This window comes from Moschus berezovskii, chromosome 5, assembly GCF_049115385.1.
Source record: "Moschus berezovskii isolate FMDL1 chromosome 5, NW_MosBer_1.0, whole genome shotgun sequence".
Taxonomy (NCBI): domain Eukaryota; kingdom Metazoa; phylum Chordata; class Mammalia; order Artiodactyla; family Moschidae; genus Moschus; species Moschus berezovskii.
The window spans coordinates 44,567,536-44,587,999 of record NC_142464.1 but is presented as its reverse complement, the minus strand read 5'-3'; the positions used below and the strand labels follow the sequence as shown (position 1 = coordinate 44,587,999).

At 37.6% G+C, this 20,464-nt stretch overlaps 1 protein-coding gene across 2 annotated transcripts in view; it reads left to right on the top strand.

Moving 5' to 3' along the window:
- Positions 1-17,329, top strand: part of PKD2 (polycystin 2, transient receptor potential cation channel) — a 59,763-nt gene extending 42,434 nt beyond the window's left edge. Inside the window, exons 8-15 of one of the 2 annotated variants that reach the window (XM_088836247.1) lie at positions 2,317-2,498; positions 3,637-3,757; positions 6,897-6,995; positions 9,658-9,779; positions 10,032-10,149; positions 11,616-11,776; positions 14,766-14,913; positions 15,269-17,329. In XM_088836247.1, the coding sequence (XP_088692373.1) occupies positions 2,317-2,498; positions 3,637-3,757; positions 6,897-6,995; positions 9,658-9,779; positions 10,032-10,149; positions 11,616-11,776; positions 14,766-14,913; positions 15,269-15,505 (1,188 nt within the window). In that variant the 3' untranslated portion in view covers positions 15,506-17,329. Of the gene's footprint in view, positions 1-2,316; positions 2,499-3,636; positions 3,758-6,896; positions 6,996-9,657; positions 9,780-10,031; positions 10,150-11,612; positions 11,777-14,765; positions 14,914-15,268 lie in introns of both variants that reach the window. The other variant, XM_055434270.2, reaches the window with a different exon arrangement.
- Positions 17,330-20,464: the final 3,135 nt, after the last annotated feature.

Below are 20,464 nucleotides of genomic sequence, written 5' to 3'. Positions count from 1 at the left end.
GCATTACGAGCCCTTTTCAGTGTGTCTGCTGGCCTAGGGCCCCTGGCTATACGGAGACAGAGGCGGGTCCGAATTTACCTGATGTGGGGTGACCAGGTGAAGGAAAAGGAACTAAGAAGGGGGAAGGGTGGGGAAATGGAAGGGAGGGAGACTGCATTGGAAATGTTCTCTGGAAACAGCGCCTCCTTTCCAGGTGGAGGTCTTAGGGAAGCTTTACCTAGAACTGAGATTGGACAGACACCTCCTCCAAGTAGTGCCTTCAGGACTCATTTCCTTCTCCTAAAGCATCATGTGCATTTCCTTGTATGTGAAAGTGTCAGTCATGTCATGTACAATAAGCCTCAATTCTTAGATGCAGGAAATTTTAGTTCTTAGACAGCTGCCAGACTGTCACCGGTTAAGTTCTGTGATTGTGCCATCCAGAGAGTAGCTGCTATTAGTCACAAGTGACTAGATTTTAATTTAAATTTTAGAGTTCTATTGAAGAGCACCTTTATAGAAGGTACTTTACAACAGTTACTTATTTTTCTGAATGGTATTCATAGCTGGAAGACCTGAAATTTATCAGGGGGTTCAGACCTTGTCCTGAGTCTCTCATGCTATTTTTTCATTTACATATTTGTTCAAGAGAAACCATCACTAACATACCAAGCCATTATTACAAACTGTAGTAATAATCACAATCTCATAGAAATACTGATGGGAGCTGTACTAAGTAATGTTAAAACAGCCATCAAAAATGTCTTGTTATGGCCAGAAACAGTTTATAAGAGTTTTAAGTAAAATGCTAGATATTTTCTTTCAGTTTTGCCTCAGGCTGAGTGTTTAGTGCTTCACCTGTGAATAGTTAACTTCCAAGACCATGGGAACCATTAAGTTCTTTAAGGCAGGGATCAGAACTTTCCTTCTCCACATCCTTCCACCAGGGCTCCTAGCTAGAACTATGTGGGATTTATGCCCTCTGGGCTGGAGCTGCCCAATTTGGGCAGCATCCTCAATGCCTTGTCTACAAAAATGCGCAATGTGGCTGTGCAGTCAGAGCCTGGTGCAGATCCTTACTCTGAGCCCTGGCCAATGCCTGGCACACAGTTGATGCACAGTAAATAACAGCTAATAATATTCAATAAGTATTTTCTGGAGTTTTTTTAACTAGTATTTTGTTTAGGTTCACTTTTTGTTTTTGTTGGACTCTAGTTAATTTACAGTGTGTTGGTTTCAAGTGTGTAGCAAAGTGATTCAGTTATATATATATATTTTTTTTCAAATTATTTTCCATTATTCCTAGAGAAGGGAACAGCTACCCACTCCAGTATATATATATATATATATATATATATATATATATATATTCAAATTCTTTTCCATTATTCCTAGAGAAGGGAACAGCTACCCACTCCAGTATTCTGGCCTGGAGAATTCCATGGACAGAGGAGCCTTGCAGGCTGCATGCAGTCCATGAGGTTGCAAAGAGTCAGACATGACCGAGCAACTCCCACTTTTCCATTATAGGTCATTGCAAAATATTGAGTATCGCTCCCTGTGCCTTACCTAGCTAGTTTTCATTTGTGGGTTTTTTCTCTTTTATTTTAGTCTTTCTAGGGGGAAAATATCAATGATCATTTTAGTTATAATTAAACTTGTTTTCTCTGTGTTTTAACCAACATGTGAATTATAATTGACATGAGGGCAGGGGCTTTGCTCTGTTCACTGGTATATTCCCAGCTCCAGGAACAATGCCTGGTATATGGTAGTCCCTCAACAAATACTTCGTGAATGAGATAATATAAGTTGCTGGATTTGAAAAAGAAAAACAACATATCTTTTTTGTCTCTCTCTTTTTTTGTTATAAAATATACATAAAAAGTTTACCATTTTAACTACTTTTAAGTGTATAATTCAGTGGTATTAAGTATCTTCACAGTGTTGTGAACCATCACCACTCTGCATTTCCAGAACTTTTTCATCATCCACACTGCAACCTTTTTATCCACTCGACACTAACTCCCTGTTTCTCGCTTTCTGCAGCTCCTGGTAACCTCTATTCTCCTTTTTGTCTCTATGAATTTCCCTACTCTAGGTACCTCATATAAGTAGAATCATGTAATATTTGTCTTTTTGTGTCTGGCTTGTTTCACTTAGCACAGTGTTTTCAAAGTTCATTCATGTTGTAGCATGCATCAAAATTTTATTCCTTTTTAGGGCTGAATAATGATCCATTGTATGTGTATACCACATTCATCTGGGGTATATTTTGTGGTAATGGGTAATGTGGTATATAGTCCATTCATCTGTGTATATTTCCCCTCTCTTTTGCAGCTCTTCAAATTTATCAACTTTAACAGGACCATGAGTCAGCTCTCTACAACCATGTCTCGGTGTGCCAAAGACCTCTTTGGCTTTGCAATTATGTTCTTCATTATTTTCTTAGCATATGCTCAGTTGGCATACCTTGTCTTTGGCACTCAAGTTGATGACTTCAGTACTTTCCAAGAGTGTATGTAAGTATATATGATATTAAGAAAACAGATTTAATCAGAGAAAACACTGCTTTCTCAAGGTTAAAGAAACCTTCATGGTGCCTGTGTAACTACTAAATATTTAAAAGTAGTGGTTTAAAATGAGAATTAATTCTCTTTCCAAAAATATTAACCCACCAATGCAATTATGACAATAATTTCTGAAATGCTAATGTTTAAAATAGAGCCTAAAAGTACAATAGTAAGATATAGAATAACAGTTATCAAAAACCAGCTCTGTCCCAAAGAATGAGGTCTTCTCAGCACCAAATGCAGATGGTAGCATTTAAGACACAATTTGCCTCTATTTTTATTCCTATCAAATATTGTTGCCATACATTTAAACTTCAGCTTATTTTCTAAGGAAAAAAAAGCTATTTCTAATATTCAAGGAGAAGCACAAACCGATACAGGAATTTTCAGGTTTTTCCCCAAAATTCATAAATACAATGTTAGAAACAGGTAAAGTAGCCAGTATCAGACTTCCTTGGCGTGTAGAAAGGAGTTAGTTAGGAAAGATGATGGTCATGATAATAGAAGTTAATAGGGCTTTGTGTACAAGAATGCCAAGTAATGTTACTTTTTCATGAAAGTGGGGAACGGAAACAGTTTTTCTGATTAAGACCCAGCATCTGGCAACACACAGCAGTTCTCGACCCCACTTTAAGTATTGAGAATATTGGATCTTCAAACATGTACAATTTTGGCTATCCTTCAAAAATCTTTTTTTTCTTAAGAGATTTTAAATTCATATGCAGGGTGACCATTGTGAAGGTTTAGAGTTATCATCTTTTACCCAGATTATGTGTTAAATTCTTGCAGTCAATTGCTTTGTAAGTCATCTAATAATAATTATTATGTTTTCTTTTTAACCAAATGAAAATAACATATTTTGCATGAAAGCATATTATTTTTATTCTGGAATGCTTTTAATTGCTCATATAAGTAGCAAGAGTTTTCCCAGAGGGTTGGCAGTTTTCTGTTATTTGGCAGCTTTCCACATTGATTTTTTAAAAAGGTCCAAAAATATGAAATTATCTTTTGAGAAATGTTATGTCAGAAGGATGCTGGACGCGCTTTGTTTTGTATTGTGGTGTTGTGTTTTGTTTTGTTTTTATAGCTTCACTCAATTCCGTATCATTTTGGGTGATATCAACTTCGCAGAGATTGAGGAAGCTAATCGAGTTTTGGGACCAATTTATTTCACTACATTTGTGTTCTTTATGTTCTTCATTCTTTTGGTATGTACACTTTTGTTTATAGTGAGGTGATTTAAACTTCGTAAATCACCATCATAAATCATCATCTTTTCTTTTCTCTCACTCTTTATTCTCTATCAGTTTTTTAAAGACCTGGAAAGTAGAAAAAAGTAGATATTAGAAAACACGTTTTGTTTTATTGCTCATTCATTCGCAGGTTTAAATCGTCACCAAATATCTTTTCCATGATATCCTTCATTTATATATATGTACTCAATTCAAAACAAGAGTAAACCAAGTGCAGATTTATAGTTACCTAAAATAGTGCTTTGCCTAAGAAGTGGAATATGCTTACACGCTTTTTTTTTTTTTTTAACACAAATGTCAGCACTTTCATGGTCACTTGCTTGCATGACTTTTCATTTCTCTCCTTCTTCTTTTCTTTTTTAAAAATAGAAAATGACAGAGCAAGCCAGATGCAGGGTACCAGGAGTGACCTTTGAGTGAATTGTTGCTTGTCAAGGTCAAGATAGGTTGTTTTAACTTATTCATATTTCATATATCTAGAGACTGCATGCAAAGAATGTTTCAAATTTTAATTTAAAACTAAATCTCACAGTGAATGGAAGTTGTTTTAAATTTTATTTTCAAAAATATTCCTCTTATTCTCTTGATTTGGTACAAATTCAAGTTTTTAGTATTTTGGCCTTTAATTAAGTTTTATGAAAGGCATTTTGTTCTTCATCCTAGCTTTTATACATTTATTTGTTCACTCCACTAAGTATTAAGTTAGCTTAACCTGGGCAGTGGGTATTTTTCATTTTAAACATTATCACTTAAGATTTTCCTTGTATTAACTATATCTTAAGAAAAAACAATGTTGTTTCCATTTTTAATTGATTTTGTAAAGATCCTTTGTATAAAGTTCATTAATTCAGTTGTAGGAGCTCCAGAGTTGGTCCAGGTATTTAGTGGTCAAGTATATCGTATTTACTGGTTGAGAATTAGATGTACTTTAATTGGACTGAAAGAATCAGGAATAGCATTTATATCTTGCTGTCTGTATGTATCATGATTAGTTTTAAACTTAAGCCTCTTAAAAGTTTCTGTTTCCTGTCATATATTAAAGAAAAAAATAGAAGAGTAAGCCTTTGTCACTCTCTTACATTAGTAATATTTTGAATTCTGAAGCATCTGAATCCCAGAGTCTTTATTAAGAGAACAGAAATCAGGAATTGAGAGTTCCGTGGCAGACCCTTTAGTTGACTTCAGGCCGCTAAGTTTTCTCTGTACATCAGTCTGTCAGAGAGAGTCATGATCGTGGCAATTGGAAATGCTCAAACGTGGACATATTTGACTGTTGGCTTCTAACAGGCAGTGCCTCCTAAATTATTCAGTCATTTTATCAGATCAGTGGCTGGAACATGAAAAGCTCTTAGTTTTTGTCTTTATACTGAAATATTTATTTGTACTGCTTCACAAAAAGGAATTGTTCTCCCTGTATCCTCCAGAGAGAGGGGAGGCTACTGTCAGTACAAATCTTTTTTTTTTAATTCCTTGTAAATGGCAAGCCAAGGGCAGGGCTGGCCACCGTTCTGAGATGACTGCCAAGTGTTAATCTATTGTCCCCACTTAAGAAGTCACAGTGGTGTGAGCTGGCTTGGCTTAGCTAGGAGCAAAAGCCCCTCCATCGACAGGGAAAGACCTCCTACTCAGAGTCCACCCCTCTATCAAGTGACAGAATGGAGAGGCCGTGAACTTCCTCTCCCCACACCTTCAAGAACCATTCTAGCCACTTTCCATTTTTTGAAATCTCTTCAGAAGACGCACACTATAATCCATTTCAACTGACATTTGCAGGCATTAGTTATTGATCATTTGGAAAAGAGACATAAAACATTCGATGTCTGTGTGGGAAGAACGAAGGTGGGTTACAGTCCACTGACTGCAGCTGTCTGCCCTTATTATTGAGCATTAAGCCACAAACTTCTGTGTATTTTATATTCTGTTCTCATTTCTGATACAGAAGCTTAAATGATATTCCTCCTTAATTCATAGAGATTTAGTAGCTCATTAAAATAATAGAGCTCTGATTTGTTTATTCATCAGTCATCAATAAATATTTATGGAGCCACCACATTTCAGGCAATATACTGGGTACTGGGGATGCTAGTAAGGAAAATAGATACCAACCTTCCTCTCATGAAGATTCTGTGGACTTGTACAGAAAACAGACATAATACACAACTGTTAACAAAACATAGTTACGTGCTAAAAAGGAAAACCAAGGAAGAGCATGTTAAAGAAGGACCTTATCAATTAGGTGTGATACTCTGAGAAAATCTATTGGCAATGCAAATCATTATAGTGGGGGAGGGAAAAGTCAGGAAAATGGACTAACCACTACCGACTGATAATAATAGCTATAAATCGTGTAGCACTTGCCATCTGCTAGATTCTGTCCTAAGTACTTTACATCAATGAAGTCATTAATCCTTACCACAAATCTGTAGTGGAGATACTACTATTTCTCCAATTTTAAAATGCAAAAACAAATAAATTTTAGAATGAAGAGTAGAAGAATGAATATAGTCTTGGCAGTGCCAAGGTAGAAACCCAAGTTTGCTTGACTTCAAAGTCTGTGTCTTTTCCACTGAGCTTTTCTGGACTATCTTTTCTGCTAGGCCTACCATGTTTCTGTTTGCGGAGGTCTTTTTAACTACTTAAAATATTTTTTGTGAACCTCAACTATTATAACAGTATTTGAAATAAGCATAGATGCCATTGTCTGACTTGACTACTGTAAATTTGAGAATTTACAGTTCTACACCTCTAATAACTTAGGTCAAGTGAAAAATGTACAGAACATAGATAAGCAAAAGTAATAAAATAACCCCACCATTCCTAGGTAAATATGTTAATATTTTGTTGTATTTCATTCTTGTCTCTTTTTGCAAAATATTGCATTTGTAAGTAAGAATATATTTTGCATTTTTATTTGCCCTAACAAAGGAAAAACTAATTCCCCCAAAGAATTTGGAAGAAAACTATTAATTGATGACTTCTTGAAACACTCAGATTGTTTTAAAAAAAGGTCAAATGTGTCAAATTTTAGATTGATGTTTACAAAATATATTTAGGTTTCTTCTTTAATCTCTACATTTCTTTGATTTACAAACAGAATATGTTTTTGGCCATCATCAATGATACTTACTCTGAAGTTAAATCTGATTTGGCCCAGCAGAAAGCTGAGATGGAACTCTCGGATCTTATCAGAAAGGTATGACAAGCCCTAATCCTCAGAATCATTTTATTTTCTACATGAAATAAACATTGTTTCAGCCGGATTGCCAAGTCAACATGATCCACTGACACCATTTAAAATAAAGAGTAGGTTGCTATCTTCCAGGAATAAGTTAAATGTTCTCTACGTTGGAGATAGATACACTGCTATCTTGTACTTAAATTCTGGGAATCCTTTAATGCCCTAGAATTGAATTCTCAATAATCTCTTGCCTCTTAAGAGCTTAGCTGCTGGGTTCATCCTCTTTATTTACACCTTCTGTAGTCAGCTCTCACTTTTAGATCCAGAATTCAGAATAAACAGGAAGAGAAGATTATATAAAGACATTTTCCCTTCTTCTAACTTAATTTTGATTTTTTTAAAAAATAAGTTTTAGAGGCAAATATTTTGTTGTTCACACTTTACCCTTGACCTTCCAGGGAAGTTTTAAAATAGTCAAAGGAAGAAGTCCTTGGAGCAAGTCCACAGCCTAAGGTCCTGAGAACTTTCACTTACGCACCTTCTCAGGAAGTGTTTAATTGTTAAATGAAGGGCAGGACAGGAAAGCTGGGCAACTTTGTTCTTCTCCATGTGACTTCTTTACTTGATTTATAGTATAAAACTTCAGCAACAACAAATAACTACATCTGAAGTACACAGCTTGTTGCCAGTCATCATTCTGCTGGATACAGTGGTTCCTTGACCATAATATTTTTCTGTTTGGTTCAAACCACAGGACAATGTTGTCTGTGAATCATGTTGAAACAGAGAACTTCCGCTTTGTAAAACAAAGACCCCTGGACAAGACCTAACATTTGTGTTTTCCTGAATTTTACATAACAGTTGATTATATTCTAGCAAATCCCCAGGGTAATTACAAGGAGTCTTTGCTTTGCTCTTTGGGTCTGATGTGCACAATTTCAGTGATTTCAGTTAAATAACACCAGCCTTTCAACACAGTTCAAATTTCAGTTATTGCGGTATACTGACCGAGTAGTAGCATACAGTACAAACTTCACTTTCATTTATCATAGTATATTTCAGTTATCTTAGCATATTAACTGTGAATAATAGCAGGAAGGACAGACTTCACTAGCAGCTCTGTAAGTCATTACATAAATAACAAATGTGCACCATCAGTGACCCATACTGTCACTTCTTTCAGAGTCAAGGGTTGGTCCCTGAGCATGTGCTGTTCAGTTTATGCACAAAGTTTATAACCATATTGCCTCCTAATCTCCCAGTGATAAACCCATGTGACATTTTATAATATGCATAATTAAAAGAGAGGATAGGCCAGCAAAGAAGAAAGTATAGCAAAGAAACAAAGAATGATAACACTGGAAGTGAAATTAAAAACAAACAATGGATTTTTAGAAGAAATACGTAGCTGGCCATGGGAGTGTTGACATTGCTGCCTCTCAAGATTTTGAGAGCAGCCAGAAGGACTAGTGAAGGCATGTTTATCAACATAAATGAGGAAAGAGATTGTGACAAATAGAATGAAGATGTCTTGATGCTGGCAACTAATTTCACATTAAAGGGACTCTCAGAGATATTTCACAACTTCGGAAGTGCAAGGGATAAAATATTGGAAGCTGATCCAGGTTAAGAAAGGATTATAACTCATCAAGACGTAGAAAAGATGCTCACTCAATAGTGTATGTCATACAGTAACAAGAAGAAGGCAATTATTGTTTGGAATACTCTGAATAAGTTTTTTTACAAAGAAATAAAACTTTAATTTTCAATGTTTCTACGAGTTGACTCACTGGAAAAGAGTCTGATGCTGGGAAAGGTTGGGGGCGGGAGGAGAAGGGGACGACGGAGAATGAGATGGCTGGATGGCATCACCGACTCTGTGGACATGAGTTTGAGTGTACTCCGGGAGTTGGTGATGGACGGGGAGGCCTGGCGTGCTGTGATTCATGGGGTCGCGGAGAGTCGGACACGACTGAGCGACTGAACTGAACTGAACTGAACTGTTTAAACTGTCAGTGTACTAAAATAATCATTTTACTCTTTTTTAAATTTCCCCATAAATTCGTAGCCTACACCGAGGGAGTTTTTAATGTTTTAACAAAAGTTTCAAAGGTCACAGAGCAGTCATAATTTTTCCCGTTGATTAATTAACACTGCTTCACACAGTTGCACTCTTTTGTATAGCCCCGCGCTGCCATGTATAGCAAGGACTGCAGTGTATAGTGAAAAATCCTCATCTCCTTGTCACTGAAGTGTTTTTCACACTCATGACTTATGAAAGGAGATTATCGACTGTAAGATAATATAGAAAATAATTAATCTACGACTCAGGTTTCTTAGTTTTCTTAAGAAATATTGCACATTCCTACATACTCTGGGGCAGACAGCTATGGAATGTACTGACTTTCGTCCTGTACACCGAACTTGAATACAAACCAAAAGATCCCTAGTTCTTCTTCATTTACTGAAAAACCTGACTCTTCCCACATAACTCTCCCACATGAGCTTCATGGAAAACTCAGGATGCGTTTGTCATTTATCCAACCCGGACCTGTTTTGTGGTTCATTTATGTCAGATACTGTTCTGGTCACTGTATTTACAGTAGTTACCACTGTAATTGAAAGGCAGAACAGATGAAAAAGGAGGATACACTGAAACAGTCTTTCTTCCCGGCAGGGTTACCATAAAGCCTTGATCAAACTAAAACTGAAGAAAAATACTGTGGATGACATTTCAGAGAGTCTGCGGCAAGGGGGAGGCAAGTTAAACTTTGATGAACTTCGGCAAGATCTCAAAGGGTAAGGATCTCAATTTGCCAGTGCTGGGAAAGTCCTTATGTAAAGATAAATCCTTCGTGCTAAGTCTCCTTCTGGCCCAGGCGCTCATAGAGACACGTTTGTTTCAGAGGTGGGTGTCTTTCTGGAATGTATTATAAGGAGGACCGGCCCTGACTCAGCAGTTTCTCCTTTCCTTGCACATGTCAGTGTGTCTGTGTTTGGGATGGATCGTGTGCATGGATGAGTTCATCTGTAACCTCTTGCTAATTTCAGGAAGGGCCATACTGATGCAGAGATTGAGGCGATATTCACAAAATATGACCAGGATGGAGACCAGGAACTGACTGAACATGAGCACCAGCAGATGCGAGACGACTTGGAAAAAGAGAGGGTGGGTCTGGTTTAGGAGAACGTGATTGGTCCAGCACCTGCAGTATTTCAAACACCTTATTAAGTAGTGGGTTATTGAGAGCATACGTGTGTCCCTCTCCCTCTCTCTCTCCATTGATGTAGTAGTACCCTGCCTACTCCAAAAAGGATATATAACACCATAATATATTGAAATGCATTAAGTTAGCATAAACGTAGAAAAAAAGTGAAGCAGAACAAAACTGAGATATAAAAGCAAACCTGAATGAAACTAAAAAATGCACTTCACAAAAAAATATACTTTTATTTTCATTTTTACTTTTTAATTTATTTTTAATTGGATGATAATTACTTTATAATGTTGTATTGGTTTCTGCTGTACAGAAACATGGATCGGCCATAAGTACACATATACCCGCTCCCTCCTGCACCTCACTCCTGCTACCCACATCCCACGCCTCTCGGCTGTCACAGAGCACCAGGTTGAGCTCCCTGTCATGCCTAATAAGACTGAGCAGCAGATTTAGCCCTAAGCTTTCTAGTAACCCACTTGAGGAAAAATTTGAGTAGTTACATACTTCACAGTGTCCATGAGAATGGGGGAAAAGGATTTCTCAGAAGAGATAAGTTTAGTTGTTCTTTAAATTATCATGTATAATAAAACTAACCACTGCCTTTAATTTGAATACTTACTATGAAACTGTTAAAAATAAGCTTACATGTAATGGAGAAGGAAATGGCAACCCACTCCAGTATTCTTGCCTGGAGAATCCCGTGCTCAGAGGGGTCTGGTGAGCTGCTGTCCATGGGGTCACACAGAGCTGGACATGACTGAAGTGACTTAGCATGCATGCATGAGCTTTTATAATCAGAAAAAATAATTTAAAGTTTTAACATTAACTTTAAACTTAAGTGGTTAAAAAAACCCCAGAAAACCCATGCTAATTGAAATACAGAGAATACAAATGAATGTTACACAAAAGTTAGTTCCTATGAGGAGACAATATAGAACAGTGGTTTCAAATGCTGCTCCACAAAACAATGCCTGTAAGTGGAAAAACTTCACCAGTCATAGTGAAATATGAGCAAGAAGACAATGAGTAATATTTTCACATGGCTATATTTAGTCAAAATTCTTACTCTGAGATGGTATCCTTCCTTACTTCGTAGCTATTACATGTGTTCACTTTAATGAAAAGGTGAAAACATATTTCTTTATTTACTTCTTTCTTTGCTTTTCTGTATTTTTACTGTTCTTTTTTGTCCAGACAAGGAGTTAGCAACTTCTTGCTGGTCATTAAAATCTGTTTTGAACATTTGCCAATATGTGAAATTGAAAAGTGTGAGGATCACAGTCTGGTGTTAGCCTCACAGGAATCCTACGTAAATAGCACACACCCATTTCCCGTTTGCCCCCGTCCTCCATGAAGCTTCTGTGGGGCCAAGGGGTTCCTGCCCGTCACTCAGTGATCCCGTGTTCTTCAGGAGGACCTGGACTTGGATCACAGCTCTTTACCACGTCCCATGAGCGGCCGAAGTTTCCCTCGAAGCCTGGATGACTCTGAGGAGGAGGATGACGACGACAGTGGGCATAGCTCCAGAAGGAGGGGCAGCGTCTCCAGCGGGGTTTCTTATGAAGAGTTTCAAGTGTGAGTATTGAGGAAATGATAATTCGAGTTGACAAGGGGCTTCCCGTGTGGCCTAGCTGGTAAAGAATCCGCCTGCAATGTGGGATACCTGGGTTTGATCCCTGAGTTGGGAAGATCCTCTGGAGGAGGGCATGGCTACCCACTCCAGTATTCTGGCCTGGAGAATTCCATGGACTGTATAAGTCTGTGGGGTTGCAAAGAGTCAGACACGACTGAACGACTTACACTCACTCATTCACTTGAGTTGACAAGAGTCAAAATGACTCTTACTAGCTTCTCCCACCTCTCATTTTGTCTTTTCCGTGACTAAGTGTCAGTTCTTTTTAATAAATATTATTGGTGTTCTTTTCTCTTTATGAAAGTAATGTGTTTATTATAGGAATTTTTCATTTCATTTCTTATTCTTTTCAACTCCAGAATTTCTATTTAGTTCTTTTTAACAATTTCTCTTCCTTTACTGATACTTTCTATTTGATGAGGTGGTGTCATCACACTGCCCTTTATTTCTTATTTTTATTCATGACTTAGTTCAGTTCTTTGGATATATTTATAATAGCTATGTGGACTGCTTTGTCTACTGAGTCTCTCTGGGCCCTCTCAAAGGCAGTTTCTGTTGTCTGCTTTTTTTTCCCCTGTGTTTGGATCACATTTTCATGTTTCTTTGTGTGTCTCATAATTTTTTTTGAAAACTGGAGATGTTAAATAGTATTTTAAATACTTATAAATTCCCTTTCCCCTCAGAGCTTGTTTTCGTTGTCATTTGTGTATTCGTTTTTTAGTGACGTCTGTTTCCCCCACATTGTGAACCTCCAGTGTCCCTTCTCAGAGGCCACAGCCCGGCCCACGCACACAGTTATCCTGCTGAGACAGGACTTGCGGGTCTTCCCCTGGTCTCTCTGTTAAGCCTTCTGCCTCTGTTGATACTACGTCTGCCTCTTCAGTTCTCATAATTGTTGGCTGATGGGTCTGTGATTTTCATCAATGCCTTGGGATACAGATTGCTCCACAGTCTGATGCAGTGGATTTCAGGTGCCTTCTCGGGGGTGTTTCTGAAGCCAGTCTTTGGCTGGCTTCTCCTTCCTGGTTCTCTCTGGTTAACTAGCTGGTAAATGGTTTAGCTTGATGATCTCATGAAGTGACCAGTCTCCTCTTAACTGCTTATCACCACAGTCTCCATTGTTTTCAAGAACACTGTTAGGCTTGAATTTCCCCAAAGATTGTTCCAAATAAAGCCAGTTAACTTGGGGAAGCTTTGGAGCTCTGTTCTGTGGTCTGACTCTCCTTCCAGGCAAAACCTTGGTGTCACTGCTCCAGAGCTAGTGGGTCATTTCTCTCACAGTGACACCCCTGCTTCATGAATAAGGCATGAGCCTTTGGTGTTCTCAGTTTGTGTTTCCAGGCATGGAAAAATCTACCCTGCAGCTGGAAGTTGAGTGGAAGAGAAGAATCCCATCTCTTCAGCCATTCTTATCTGAATTAGAGTCTCTGCAGTGTAGATTTGGAGGTGGAGGCACGGGGATAAGAAATACTGACAGCCTGACCCTTCCTGGGAAATAAGTATAGCCCTCCAGTAGGAGCTGACAGGAGAGGGCTGGGTGTTCTTTGCTGACACACCCCTGGAGGTGGTAAAGAATCCTCTTGATGATTCAGGAGATGCAGAAGACACAAGTTCAATCCCTGAGTCAGGAAAATCCCCTGGAGGAGAGCATGGCAACCCACTCCAGTATTCTTGCCTGGAGAATTCCAGGGACAGAGGAGCTTGTCAGATTACAGTCCATGGGGTCGCAAAGACTTGGACATAACTGAGTGAGCACGCATACGCCCCTGGAAGAGCTCTGTCACACTGAGCTAGGGAGCAGGAGAGAGCGAGCAGATTGTAGTTCAAACATTACTCAGAAAAGCTTCTTACTGTGTGCCCTTAAGAACATTTCCAGAAATTTTTTAAAAATTAGTAATTTTCAACAGTTATGGTGGTTTCAATGGGGAAAGGTCCTCCAGGGCCCTCATGCTACCATTTCAAAAGTTTTGTCTCCTTTTTTAAAAGTATTTATATAACATTGTGTTTATTCAAAAAAATGGGATCATAAGTGAGCATACTGTTTTCTAACTGCTTTATTTAGATTATAAATAATGTCATTCTATTTCATGATTAGAATGTGAACATCATTCTATTGCATGAAACATTCTGTCACAATATAATTTCTTGTGTCTTAGAATTTTATTGTGTAAAGAAACAACAATATATGTAAGCAATCTTCTATTAATTTTTAACCATTTTAATGACCTACTATTAATAAGCAGAACCCCAGAGAATATCCTTGTAGTCAAAAATTACACATATACTTATTTCCTTTAAAATTTCTCAAAGGACAGCCCATCTCTCAAAGGACAGCCTGGATGGGAACAGAGTTTCAGGGAGAATAGATACATGTATATGTATGGCTGAATTCCTTCGCTGTTCACCTGAAACTATCACAACATTGTTAATTGCCTATTGTTGTTTAGTCGCTAAGTCGTATTGGACTTTTTTTGTGATCCCGTGGACTGTAACCCACAAGACTTCTCCGTCCATGGGATTTCCCAGGGAAGAATACTGAAGTGGGGTGCCATTTCCTTCTCCAGGGGATCTTCCTGACCCAGGGATTGAACCCTTGTCCCCAGCATTGGCAATTCCCCCAGTATAAAATAAAAAGTTAAAAAAGAAAAACTTTTCCAAAAAAATGGAATATCTGAAAGAAAGGATAGGCATTCCTTTTATGGTAGACATACTTCTGATAAAATCTTGACTTGCAGAAGAACTGTGCCAGTTGGCATTCCCACCAGCAGTGTATGAAAAATGTCTAAAGTTCTAGACTATTTAGAAAGTGTTTTAGATTATATAATATTGTTTAAGGAAAAAAATCTTAGCATTTCCATTTGATAAGCCAACTGGGCTGAAAAGTCAACAACACAAGATGTTTTTGTCCCTCTCAACTGTGGTTTCCTGCAGCCTGGTAAGACGAGTGGACCGAATGGAGCACTCCATTGGCAGCATCGTGTCCAAGATTGATGCTGTTATAGTGAAGCTTGAAATCATGGAGCGGGCCAAACTGAAGAGAAGGGAGGTGCTGGGAAGGCTGCTGGATGGAGTGACTGAGGTTAGTGGTCATCTGAAACAGAAACACCTTGATTCTATAAAATATCAAGGTCATAGTTTAAGTAACCCTTAATCTAAGAGGATGTTTTTGTCCATATGTGCAAATCAGTGCCAATAAATTGATAATCCAGAGGTGTTGCTTTCTTAATACTCTTCACACTGATGATACTGCCTTCACTGGAACCTCCCCCGTCAAAAAAACATTGCTCCAGTGATTCTGAGAATTGTTGTTAAGTCTGGTATTGTTCTAACCTTCCCTAAGTGGGATTATTGGATCCCCAGATTTCCAAAGGCAATTCCTAAATTCAAGAGTATACATCAGTCCACCTCAGCATCTTTTCTTTTTCCTTCATTAGGATGAAAGGCTGGGTCGTGACAATGAAATCCACAGGGAACAGATGGAACGGCTTGTGCGAGAAGAGTTGGAACGCTGGGAATCTGATGATGCCGCCTCCCAAATAAGTCATGGTTTAGGCACACCCTTAGGACTAAATGGTCAGCCACGCCCCAGGAGCTCTCGCCCTTCTTCCTCCCAGTCTACAGAAGGAATGGAAGGTGGAGGTGGAAACGGGAGTGCCAATATTCATGTGTAGGACATGTGTTTTTAATAGGTGAGAAGGTGCCTGCCCTGAGTTGCCATAACAAGTACACTATTTATGTGCCCTGACCACCATATGATGCTGGTCTTTGCGACCAATCATTAATTCTTCTGCACTTTAATTTATTTTAGATAAACTTTGCCCATGATCAAAGAAGATGTTTCTTTTTCTCATGTAAGAAATCCAGGTGTAAATATTGAGTACAGAGAAAAATTCTTTGTAAAGTATATTGAGTGGTATGCCCACTTGTTACCATGACTGAGTCTCCTCAGTTGACAATGAAGCAGCCTTTAAAGCTGGAAGAGAACTGTCAAAAGGCTTCTGAGTTTTATTTCCAATCACGAAAATCAGTATTGTCATCTTTGTTAAGTGTGTGAAGGAAAATAGGGGCATTCCTTTCCACTCAGGCTTAGCTCATAGGCTTAATGCATAGCTTTCTTTTAAGAAAGGAGGCTTCTATTTTAACTACCTTCCTGGGGTACACTTTTCTAAAAGATGAATTGGAAAAGAACCCCAAACCATAGAATGGGTATGTAGTCATTATGCTAGAATCTGTATGAATGGTTATGATAAATGTTCAACACTATGGTTTTTTTTTGTTATTTTATTATATCTAATGCCTGTGGGACTAACCATTAATTTTTACACTATTTTCACTCTGATTTGAAATGAGCTGCATGAAACCATCAAAGATCAATTGTGAGTTAAATGTCATTTCTGACAATAACATAGGAGAATTGGAAGGAGCCAAATCACTAAATTTGATGTTTTCCTAATGATTAGTTTAGTATAAAGATTTATCTGTATAGTCTTTTGCTCATGGGGCTGAACTTATTTGCAGTTAATCTAGGAAGATCAACTTACTAAAATTTTTAGGATGTATCAACAGTTTAGATTCAGCAAATATGTTCATTTTACATGAAATATTAAGAAATTTTGAAATTCATATAAAATATTATGAAACTAAGACTTGAGTTTTAGACTGTTTTAAGAATACAGAACTCAAATACTCTTGATCCTGCATTTCAAAATAAGAATTTATAACCTAAGTGGGATTCATTTTAATGAAAAGGAGTTTTGATTATTGAAAGTTCAACCATCGTCAGAAGGTATCAGCCCAAGTTTGAGTTTGCAGGGGGTTTTTTCGCCTTTTTTTCATTAGGAGAGGGGCTCACCAAATTTATGGGGAAGAAATCTATTTCTTAACAAAAACTAAAAATCATTTTTCAAAACCTTTGAGAGCTAATGAGACAAGAAAGAGAGAATGCACTGGTGAATAATTCTCACTTGGAGAATAGCAGAGAGACCTGTTTCTCATACTATAGCTTAAATTCACATAGTTGCTTATTTAACTGGTAGACTTTCTCAGTCAGATTTTCAAAGAAAACATGAGGAAAAATAACCTTTTTAAGCTGTCTTCTACAGAAGTGATACAGATTGCATTTCTTTAACAGTTATTTCTTATGGCTCATCTCCATCTTTGCTTTCTTTTGAATATTTTTTGAATAAAGTTCTTTATTATTAGGTACTAAAATTTGCATTCCAGGGATATTGAGTGTACGTATTTATGTATGTGTACCATGTTGTTACATGGAAACAAGCTTCAATTTGAAGTGCAGCTATTATGTGGTATCCATGTGTATTGACCATGTGCCATATACCAATTATGGTCACTAGAAAGTCTTTTTATGATACTTATTATTATTCTGTTTTTTCATTTCACCTGTAAAAATTTGCAGAGTTCTTTCTTTTTACCCATAAGTTACATTTTTTTTTTCTTTAGTCATGAAGAATTCCCGCCTCATCCCTCCCCTATCATCTTCCTCTTTATATTGGTTCCATTAAGAAACTGTTACATATGTAAGTCTCAATAATTGGGAATTTCATTAATGTGTAATACTGAGCACTTTACTTCGTAATAAAGACTTGATATAATAGCAGATATAAGAGTTGGTCTGTTTCTTAAGTAGAAGCAGTTGGGTAATTTGTCTTCTATCATGAGACTAATAGTAAAAGCTTAAACCTTGAAAAAGGTATCTTTTTATGTTCAAAAACAACAATGGACACATTACTTTTTCTGTAGGATGTACCTCTAGTAAATTATTCTAATGATTACATAATATTTCCTAGTGTAAAGCCACCACATTGTACTTAACCATTCTGATTGGCTCCAATATTTCTGCTATTTCAAAATCTTTGTTCATAATTCCCTTGCTGACTTTTCATTCTTTCCTCAGTGGGTACATGAAAAAAGTTGGAATGTTGAGTCCCCAGCACCTATTTAATTTTACCCAGGACTGTCAGGTTGCTCTCCAGAATAACTGCAGGAGTCTACAATTTCACTGCATGCATGAAAGTACCAGTTCTACCCACACCCTTACCAGCATTGATACTGTCCAGCTTCCCAAAATCTCTGTAATGGAATGGTTTTGAAATAAGGTCTTATTCTATTTGGCATTTCTCTGATTCTTTTTTTTTTTTTTAACACTGCCTTATATAGTTGTTCAACATTAGAATTTCCCTTTTTGTAAATTGCCTGTTCACATCTTTAAAATACACTTTGATCTAACAGGAAACAGGTGTGTTTTTGTTCAGTGCCCATTTTTCCACTGAGTCATGTTCTTTTTTGTTGATTAGCATAAGTTCCTCATGTGGCTTAATTATTAATCCGTTATTGATTTTGGACTCTTAATATCTCTCATCTGACTGATAATTGTTTCAAGGTTTTCTTAGTTTTCATGTAGTGATACTTGTTAGTTGCTCAGTCATGTCCAACTCTTTGTAATCCCATAGACTGTAGGCCACCAGGCTCCTATGTCCATGGGATTCTCCAGGCAAAAATACTGGAGTGGGTTGTCATTCGCTTCAGGGGATCTTCCCAACCCAGGGATCGAACCCAGGTCTCCTGCACTCCAGGCAGATTCTTTACCATCTAAGCCACCAAGGAAGTTACTTATCACTACATGTAGTGATATCCATCAAAAAGGTTTTTTTTTTTTGCTTTATTGTGTTTGGGGATTTTAAACAGACCTTTGTAAGGTCACAAACTTATTAAACTTATAGTTTTATTTTCACATTTAATAAATCTTAAGAGTAACTTTGCATAAGGCTCATAGGAATTTTTTACCATATAATTGAGCCAGTTTGTCAACACTCTATTATATAAGTCATTTTCCTCATTATTTCATGGCATCACTGATGTATTTCAGGTCATGTTAATATACATGTGTCTATTTTTTAATCCTTTAAACTGATCTATTAATGTTCCTGTACAGTAATTTTTATTATTGAGTTTGTAGTGTGTCTTCCTTCATATGTGCTAAGGTTTTCATGTATAAGCTCCTCTTTGGCCCTCATTTTATCGACTAGGCTATTTTCATCAACAGTTATTTTTCCATATCTTGGGGCTGGTGCACTGGGATGAACCAGAGGGATGGGATGGGGAGGGAGGTGGGAGGGGGGTTCAAGATGGGGAACACATGTACAGCCGGGGCAGATTCATGTCAATGTATGGCAAAACCAATACAATAATGTAAAGTAATTAGCCTCCAATTAAATAAAGAAAAAAATGTTAGAGTTTGATGGGTTTCTGGGCATGTGAGTGGGGGAGGAGGAAAGAGAGGGAAAAAAGTCCTGCTTAAATTTAATTGGAATTGCATTGAACTTATTGATTAGTTTTGGGAGAACTGGTCTCTTTATAAAGCATCAGAAACATAACTCTTCGTTTTTATTTATTTATTTGGCTGTTCCAAGTGTTAGATGTGGCATGTGAACTCTCATTTGCAACATGTGGGATCTAGTTCCCTGACCAGGGATAGAGCTTGGGTCCCCTGCATGGGAGCACAGAGTCTTAGCCACTGAACCACCAGGCAAGTCCTGATGTAACTCTTCATTTATTCAGAACTTCCTTAACCCTTTAAGTGTTTCTTTAAATTTCTTAAAGATTTTATGCATTCTTTAATGATTTTATTGCTACCATGAACAGTATCTTATCTTCCGTTAAATTTTCAAGTTATTGATGAGATAAAGGAAAATTGCTACTTTTTTACAAATTAATCTTACATATATCATACTTGTTGAACAGTTGAAGCACTCTTAAGTTGCATGCAACTTAAGGGGTTTGCAAACATTTCTTAAAGGGCCACATAGTAAACATTTTAGGTTTTATAGGCCATAATGTTCTCTCCGTTGCAACTACTTTGCCATCATGGTGTGAAAGTGATCACAAACAATATGAATGAGCAGAGCTATGTTCCAGTAAAATTTTATTTACAATAGGCAATGGGCTGATTTTGGCCCTGATTTGATGCATAGAACACATCCTTGTGGATGGCACTACTCTAGTCCCTGCCACAGAGGTCAGGCATGATCTGGCACTAGCATGATGCCAATAACCACTGTGATCTCCTATGGAATATGATAGTAATCACTAAAATGTATTGAGCACGTCCTATGCGCCAGGTACTTCTAGTCACTTTACATGTATTACTTTATTTAATCTTCACACCTCTATGGAGGTAGATGCTATGAGGATCCCTATTTCATGGGTAAGAAAAATATAGACTAAGTTAAATCAAGTCCACAGATCTGATAAATGGAGAAAGGACAAGTGGGGAAGTAGTGGAAATTTTTGCATAAGTAACTGTCAAGATAAACAGTTTTGCACATGTATGGCTTCTGCACGTATTTGCAAAAGTGACACCCGGCCCCACAGATTGGGTGCTGGTACTATTGTTCAGTTCAGTTCAGTCGCTCAGTCGTGTCCGACTCTTTGCGACCCCATGAATCACAGCACGCCAGGCCTCCCTGTCCATTACCAACTCCTGGAGTTCACTCAAACTCATGTCCATTGAGTCGGTGATGCCATCCAGCCATCTCATTCTCTGTCGTCTCCATCTCCTCCCACCCCCAATTCTTCCTAGCGTCAGACTCTTTTCCAGTGAGTCAACTCGA